Below are 8360 nucleotides of genomic sequence, written 5' to 3' on the forward strand. Positions count from 1 at the left end.
CGGGTTTCTTGGACTTTCTTCTTTTTCTATGATTTGAGAAACACTGAAACATTTCAACATGAGTTTCTTATAGTCTCTAAACATTAGTGAAAATTATGTCCATATTTGAAACCGATTCCCTATACGCTTTGAAGGAAAAGCTGTTCAATATGGACATAAATTTTTCTAGTGAGTAGAGGCCATTAGAGCAAGAGTGGACTATTTTGATAGAAAATTACATATACGATTGGTCAGTCTTGATCTGAGCATATCATATAACTATATGTCTCATATAGTTATATATATATATATATATATATATATCTTCAAGTTTGCAGAATGAGTTGCCCCTTGGATTCCCATATCATTAGCAAGCTCCAGTTGGTAACATCACAATTTGAAAAAAAGTAAGCCTATAATTTAGCAAAGACACTCCACCTCTAGGGCGATTAATGACAAAAACTTCTTCTTGTACACAGCGCCAATAGCCATATGGCGGACCGAAAAGGAGTTGGCACTTGGCAGTGACATTCTGAAATCATGAAGATGGCCGACGGAGGAATGGTGCTTCGCAGAAACAGGCCAGGAACTAAAGCTAAAGTGAGTAAATTGATCCGAAGAACAGCGAAAATTCTTTTCCAAGAACCAGAGAATATGGGGATATAGAAAGTATTTGTGTGAGGATTCCCAACTGCTAGAAAATCGAGGGAAAAGTTGGCCCTGTCACGGGAGTATGGAAGTGGATCAATTAAAAAGAGAGATTTTTCTTTTACTTTGCAGGACTTCTGCAGTTGGCCTGATGAGTCTTTTGAGGAGATGGACACGCTGGCGGTGCAGCAGTACATCCAGCAGATGATCAAGAATGATCCATCGGACATTGACGTGATACTGAAAATGCCAGAGGCGCAGGACGAGGGCGTCTGGAAGTATGAGCATTTGAGGTGAGAAAGTGGCTTCCGGAAGGCCAGGGGAATTTTTCATGAGGCTCATTGGGGGTTTGTGTTGCAGGCAGTTCTGCATGGAACTCAACGGACTGGCCGTGAGGCTGCAGACACAATGTTTCCCGGACACTTGCAACCAGATGATTGCTACGGAGCAGTGGATCTTCCTCTGTGCTGCCCACAAAACACCCAAGGAGTGCCCGGCCATCGATTACACGCGCCACACTCTCGATGGAGCTGCCTGTCTCCTCAACAGTAACAAATACTTTCCCAGCAGGTAAATATATTTCATTGCAAAAAAAGTCGTTCGACTCTATTCCTTCTAATCAAAATACTTTTCAATTTAAGTTTTGCAAAGTGAAAGTGTTTTTTTTTTAATTCAAAATAATTTGCAGTGCCAGAAGAATTTATTTTTGGAACAATTTTAAATTAAATTATTTATAAAATTTCAATATTCGAAAAAATTAAATTTTAGAACTTTTATCACACCGACAAATATTTAGTATTTTATTTAGCAATCGTAAAGACTATTTTTTTGGATTTTACAATATTTTTTATTTATGTTATTTTTTTCAACATAATTGCAAAGTAGAAGGTTGAAGGAATCTAGAATATTTTTTGCAAGTCTCTAGCTATTTGCTATGTAATAAATATTTAAGCTCAAAAATGGCGAATTTTTAAATTCTCAAATTCATAATTGATTTTATTTATTTTTTACACTTCCAATGTTTTTTAAGCAAAATCGTTTTGGCAATAAAATCTACAATAATCATACGTAATATTTTTCATTAAAGAGAAAATATTATTCATTGGTATTGTCAGAAAAATTACTTAATTTTTTGGCTATTTTTGTCCCTATCGTTCATAGAAGCACAAATTACACCGAATCAGATTCTGTTGGACTTTCCAAGGTTAGATGTAAAACTTATCATTGATTATGTTTCTCAGTTTAATTTTTATTGTTGATTTTCAGTCCGTAAAAAGTGTCTCGTCGTTAAAGGGTTAAATGGAGATATTCAAAAAGGATCTTTTCAAATAATCCAAATTTTGCCAAATCTGTTAAGAAATTATCCCTCGAAAGTGGTTTATCTTTGAATCCTGAAGAACTGAAAATTAATTTTCCAATCATAATAGACGAAAAAATCGCCTGAACCATTCCCAAAACTATCAGAAAACTAAAGAAAAAATCGTATATCAATTAAAGTAAGGCTCAAAAATTGCAAAACTTTGAATTTAACTTTGAAAGTTTTTAAATGCAAAGTGAAAAGTATTAAATAATGATTGAAGGAATAGACAGCACAAAATTAAAGGGGATTTGACTGAGCAACAATAATTCCTTTCCAGAGTGTCCATAAAGGAGTCATCTGTGGCTAAATTGGGATCAGTCTGTCGTAGAGTCTATCGCATTTTTTCTCATGCTTACTTTCACCACCGAAGGATATTCGATGACTTTGAAATAGAGACATTCTTGTGTCACCGTTTCACCCTTTTTGTCACCAAATACAATCTCATGTCTAAGGAAAATCTCATCGTTCCCATTGCAGAGGCCAACATTACGCCAGGAGAGAGTGAAGCATAAATCATTTACTGCCCGCACCCTCTCAGTTAAAGAAAACAAAAAATAGTTTTATTATTTCTTTTCAAAAATAAACCTTTTTTCCATAAAAAACAAAATGATTCCTTGTAAGAGATCATCAAACAGAAAATTATTTATGACTTTTAAAAGAAAAAAAAAAACGTATTTCTCAAAAATTATATTTTCTAAAGAAACAAAAGAATTAAAAAAAAACTAGTAACTCATATAAATAATCGCGTACCGATTTGTATTAAATGGTGTCTAATAGTGATGGATGCTGTTGAAACACTGCATTGTTTTCTCTTTTTTTAGTGGATGTTCATCACAAATTTTATGAGAGACTTGATTTTACAGATTTATTATTCTGTATCTCTTTTTTCTAGTTTGATTTTATTACCTGTAGATTGTAATTTATAAAATACAATAAACTATAAAGAAAATTACTCAAGAAAATACCAACATTTTTATATGGAACATTTTCCTCAACATTCGCAATATCAGACGAATTTGGGAGGCTTATCAGTTCTAGCGAAAAGGATAAATTTATCCTTTTACAGTGGTGACCGTAAAAATCATTAAAATTCGGAATTCTTATATAAAAAAGGATATGATTGAAAATAATTCTTGCAAATATTTTTTAATTAAAAAATGGAATTCATCACTAGTTTAAAAAAATCATTCAATCAGAAAGAACTACACAAAATTAATGAGTAATAATTTAAGAGGTATTTCATTCCGGTAAAATTGATGTTTATTCCTTTTGTCAATTTTTTCGCAAGATATTCACAAAGTCCTTGTAATTCTCGTAAAACAATCTTTAAAAACAAATTGGAGTGACGTTACTACATAGATAAACGTTGCTATGTGCGAAGAAGAAATTTTAGAAACGTAGAATTACATTAAATAAACAAGAAAATGTTTTTAGAAACACTGAACAGATTCTATAAACGAGTAAAATAAATATTTGAAGGGATGCAAAAGCATATCTAGGAAATGCTTTCGTGCTTCTTCACCAAAGAAGCACGAAAACATTTCTAAAAACGCACAAACGCATCAAAGAATTGTAAAAACATGGCTAAAATAGTGAACATGAAATTTCTATCTAGTCTGAAGCAAAAACAATGAAAAAACACAAGTTTTCCAATGTTTCTGGAAACAGAAATCACAAAAAAATTTCTTCTCTTGTGAGTTATCTCTATGACAATGTAATTACAGTTCATGAAATTTGATTTATCCCTTTTTGTTTTATTAAATCAAAAAATATTCTTGTTGGAATTCACTTCCAAAAAGAAGTTATTTTAATTTGTCCATAAATACTTAAAAATGAAAATTACAAATGTTTGTTTAGCATTATTTTGTTGATAATGTTACTCGAAAGAAGATTCTTAAAAAGTCAAATTAGTTCTAAATATCTATGAAAAAAATCAACCTGAAATAATAAACTAATTTTTAACCAAACACATTTCTAAATAGTTTTAGGCAAAAAAAAATATTACTTTCATAATAAAAAAAAGTTGAGAGTGTGAAAACTTTGAAATTCTGTGCAAGTCTCATTAAGATTGACGTATATATGGCGGGCCAAATGGTTGTCATTTTCATAGTAGAGCTTAGAATCGGACTTACATTTCCTTATTATCTCAAAATTGGGCGGTAAACAATTCATTAGCCAAAAATTGCAGAGAAACGATGAAAAAGGAAATCTAAATGCTAAAATTTTCACAATTCAAGACACTATTATTTACGGTCAGATAGAATATCTTGGCTTATTTGTTTCTATAATTAGACGGTCAATATATTTTAGTCCCAAACTAAGCTTTTGGGCTAAGCTTTTTTTTTTTAGTATTTTGACGAAAATTTCTCATAAAGCCGATTAATACAGATTTTATATAATATCTTAGAAATTATCACATTTTTACGGTGGCCACTGTAAGTTTTGGAAATTTCATATTTATCACGCAAAATTACTAAAACAAAATATTACTTATAAAAAAAATTGTAACAATTAGGCGATTAAAAAATTTACTCAAAAAATTTGCATGGGCTTGTTGAGGTCAAGAATATTCGAAAAGCAAAATCAAATTCCAAAAACGAAGAATATAAAAATTATTCTCCATAATGCATTTTCATTTCAATTATTTTTTAGAGACTTAAATCTATTTAAAGCTGGAGAAAAAATGACAAATAATTCACAATATATTGTATACTACAAAAGTCTAATAATTTGACCACATTTAAGAGCAAAAAAAATGACGAATATTCAAAGTATATTGTAGCGTTTGAGGAGGCAATTTTGAAGAAAATGGAAGAATGTGTATTCTAGAAGACTTGTTATGTTGTAGATATGTGACTTCAGAGACAAAAAAGGAATATGCATTCCTTTGCCAAGAAAAATTTGAAGTCAATAAAAAGTATCATGAAGGACAAGATTTTCTGCTTTTCAATTAAAATTAAAAATTTTAGTAATTTTTTTTACTTGCCGCACAGTGACGAATTATTCGACTTCTCCTTCGCTTTTTTCTTGAATTTTTCTGCGCTTTGGAAAATGTCCATAACTCAAAGTTTCTGAGCTTTTTTCAGCTTTTGTCTGAGGATTCAGCCAGAACGTCGAACCTTTTTCAGGATTTTGATATCTGAAAGGAATTTTACGAAATAAAGACATTAGGAACCTTAAAAAGGATGTTTCAATATTTTTTGCACTTCCCTAAATGCACGTTTCATTTCTAAATAACATAGGGGGAAGTGGGGCACCTATGAAATTGGGAGTTTTCTTCTAAGTGGAAATGAGCCATATTATAAAATGTAATTTAGCTTCTCAATCTGTTTTTGCAGCTAAATTATACCAAGATAAGGCTCAATTTTATTTAAAAATAGGTGAAAAATTCCAATTTCAAAGGTGCCCCACTTTCCCCTATACAAATTTCTTAATAATTGGGGGTAAAAATGAAGAGTTGAGTACTAAGTATCCAGAATTCTCGAATATATAACACATATATGTAAAAGTTTAAGTTTAGAATTTATAAGTAATCAGCGAATACGGGGATGTGTTCCTATACCTAACATTCATTAAGAGAGATTTTAAAAGATATTAGAAAAATCTACATTTTTAGAATTCTGAATAGAGTACTGATTCAATTTGATTTTTTGATGAGCAAATTCAAATTTTGTATATGGTGCTTAATATAAATACTATAAATAAGTTTATCCTTATTATCCCCGCTTTCGCTTAGGCAGAGACATAAAGCAAAAATTTTTACACACTTTCGAATGCTCCAGAAATGGTCAATTTTCAAAGGGAAAGGAATTTAAGCGCAAAAAATCCTCTGAGACATCCCACTTACCCCGGTGTCGATGGATCGATCTTGTCCAATGATTGTAGAATGCGAATGCTAGGGATATAGGTGACTTTTCCTGCTCCTTCTTGGGCACTTTCTTGGCTGATTTCTGTGACTTGATGCAGCTGAAAATGTCTCTTTAATGTTTCAGCGCAGGAAATGGTTCTTGTGATTGCTTTCCCATTTCCTGTCCAGAAGATTTTCCTGTGTTTTCCCTCCTCAAGGGTTTTCCTGGAAAACTTCAGGACATTCTCCACCTTTGTCCCACTTTTAACTGTCATCGTTGGAGCTCCATCACTAGACGACTCCTTGCAACTTTGAGACTCTTTTGCCTCAACTTTGTGCACTTTCTCCTGCCGCTGTCGTTTCTTGTTCTTTCCCATTCTTCTCTTCTTTTTTTTTATCTGGTGTCTCTAGACGAAGATGGGAATTTATGGAAAAGTTAATATTGCTAGAGGAGTTTGGTTTGAGTTGGGGAAATATTCAAGTGAGTGGAGTCAATGAAGAAGAAAAGGAGCATCATCATTCGATGACATCCCTCCGATGGAATTTCAATGGCATCTCTGGCCTGAATTCTTTCCTTCACCATCTCGCATTGTTCGGAGTCTTCTGCAGATCCTTTGTCGGCAATCCACGAGGCAGATAAAACTCGTGGGTGGATTAATTTGAAGGAAGAAAGAGAATATTGGAGATGTTCTCTCTTGAGCAAATGAAAGAACTTCCATTTGGACTTGAGATATCGACTAAATTTTCATGAACATTAAAAAAAAAATACATAGCATTGAAATATTTTTTAACGATTATTTTCAGAAAAAATCCAGTTATCAATTACTTTGTAATTTGTTTTTTCAGTGAAGCATCAAATTTATTTCTCAGAGAAGCTTTTGCGTCCAAGACAACTCGAGGTAAGTTGTATTTGATGAAATACAAGTTAATTTCATGTGGATCGGATCGGAAATAAAATAGTTGTTAGAGAATTTTGAAAATTAATAGATAATTCTCACAGACAGATTTCCAACAAAATTTATAGCTTCTTGGCTTTCGGTACACTTCACATACAATGCCTTTATTTAAGAATATTTTCTCTTTTCACGCGATATTATTTGTTAAAATTTAATTATTTTTAATTGTATTAATTTATTAAATTAAAATATTTTATTCTCTAAATCTTTTAGTCGCTATTATTTTTTAAAGAGTTTGTACCTACAATTTAAAAAATTAAAACAATAATAATTGATGATAATTGATCAGAAGAATTTTCTTCAATGACTTGTAAAGTGAAGAAAATAAATTTTCAGACAATCAGGTGTAAGTTCAGGAAATTTAGGGGGAGGCTTTGATCGTTCGCACATACGCTACCTTCAGACACTTCATATTTCTCCCATATTCCTTTATGAATCTCACATATGGCTATATATTGTAATAGCTAACCTTAAATCCCATCTTTCCTGAAAAAATTGAGAGTCTAATCCTTTTTTCCTAGTTTCAGGAAACAAAAAATAAAAACAGGTCCAAAACTGTAATTTTGCTGTGCAATATTTCATACGATTGTGCAGAATTAATATCACTTTTCTGAAAAACTACTATCACAAAGGGTAGAAGGGTTATTAGGAATCAGATTTATGTAAAAATCTTTTAGGCTGAACAGGCACTTTTTGTGGGTGGAACAAAATTCACAAACTTGACTCAGATTCATCGATCGCATACATAGAAGACTGCTTAGATATTTTCCAGGAAACTTCATTTTAGATACGATCCCTCATATTCACATCTATTGTAATCTACCGATTTGATCCACCACTAAAAAGGAAAACTTAAAAATCGTAAAGTTGATAAACAAGAAGTAATTTGACTCAAATAGGCTGCAGTTGAGTAATTATTAAGCAATTTTGCATTTCTTTGATATAAAAATATTTTTCAAGCTTGCACAAACTGAATGTGCAATGAAAGAATCACATCTGCAATAAGCTCATACAGTTTACAACTGGTTTTTTGACAATCTTTGACATAACCTCACTATTGTGTTGTTTTGCATGACAAAGAAAAGAAATTGTCCGTGAGAAGCTGTTTTGTGAAAATTTTAGCTTGTTCACCTGCTGAAGCTCAATATCTGTGCTAAATCCCGATTCCTGCAGCTGCAGGAACAGAGAAATCTTCAATGATGCGCATTCAAACGTTTTTGTGCATATCCGGCTCCGTGGAGGAATGGTGGAATCTTGTGTGGTCTTCTCGCTTGCAGAGTTTTAGTCAATTTTTAGCTTTAAAAACTTATTAATTCGTGTAAATTTGGTGATATTTGGACTTTTTAAGAAAGTATTCATCAGATTTAACCGTTTCCGGAGTGAAATTCTCGTAGAACCAATCAAAAAAATGGTTTTTAATGTCAATAAAACATCTCTCAGAAAAGTTCCAAAAAAGTGATATTAAAATGTTTTATTCTATATAAAAATGGTTTAATCAAGTAGATTAGAGTTCCCTTTAAACAATGATGTGCAACTTTTAGTGTCCGGTGCAAAATTTACGGTGAAAATG

General features: G+C 31.9%; 2 protein-coding genes across 3 annotated transcripts in view; one reads left to right on the forward strand and one right to left on the reverse strand.

Annotated features, from left to right (window-relative positions):
- The first annotated feature begins 489 nt into the window (after positions 1–489).
- Positions 490–4922, forward strand: LOC129800879 (MOB kinase activator-like 4). Its single transcript, XM_055845607.1, has 4 exons — positions 490–579; positions 760–920; positions 988–1197; positions 2265–4922. Exons 1-4 carry the CDS (start codon positions 520–522, stop codon positions 2497–2499), a joined length of 666 nt encoding a protein of 221 aa, XP_055701582.1. The 5' UTR covers positions 490–519; the 3' UTR covers positions 2500–4922.
- Positions 2868–8360, reverse strand: part of LOC129800883 (ribonuclease P protein subunit p25) — a 29300-nt gene continuing 23807 nt past the window's right edge. Inside the window, exons 2-3 of one of the 2 annotated variants that reach the window (XM_055845612.1) lie at positions 5835–6241; positions 2868–5126 (exon numbers count right to left, since the gene is read on the reverse strand). In XM_055845612.1, coding sequence (XP_055701587.1) covers positions 4988–5126; positions 5835–6211 — 516 coding nt within the window. In that variant the 5' untranslated portion in view covers positions 6212–6241 and the 3' untranslated portion in view covers positions 2868–4987. The remainder of the gene's footprint in view (positions 5127–5834; positions 6242–8360) is intronic. The other variant, XM_055845613.1, reaches the window with a different exon arrangement.

Source organism: Phlebotomus papatasi, chromosome 2 (genome assembly GCF_024763615.1).
Source record: "Phlebotomus papatasi isolate M1 chromosome 2, Ppap_2.1, whole genome shotgun sequence".
NCBI lineage: Eukaryota > Metazoa > Arthropoda > Insecta > Diptera > Psychodidae > Phlebotomus > Phlebotomus papatasi.

Coding starts and splice junctions, on each gene's coding strand:
- LOC129800879 (XM_055845607.1), top strand. CDS start 520: ATGAAGATGGCCGACGGAGGAATGGTGCTTCGCAGAAACAGGCCAGGA. Junction 580..759: donor GGCCAGGAACTAAAGCTAAA/GTGAGTAAATTG, acceptor TTTACTTTGCAG/GACTTCTGCAGTTGGCCTGA. Junction 921..987: donor TGGAAGTATGAGCATTTGAG/GTGAGAAAGTGG, acceptor TTTGTGTTGCAG/GCAGTTCTGCATGGAACTCA.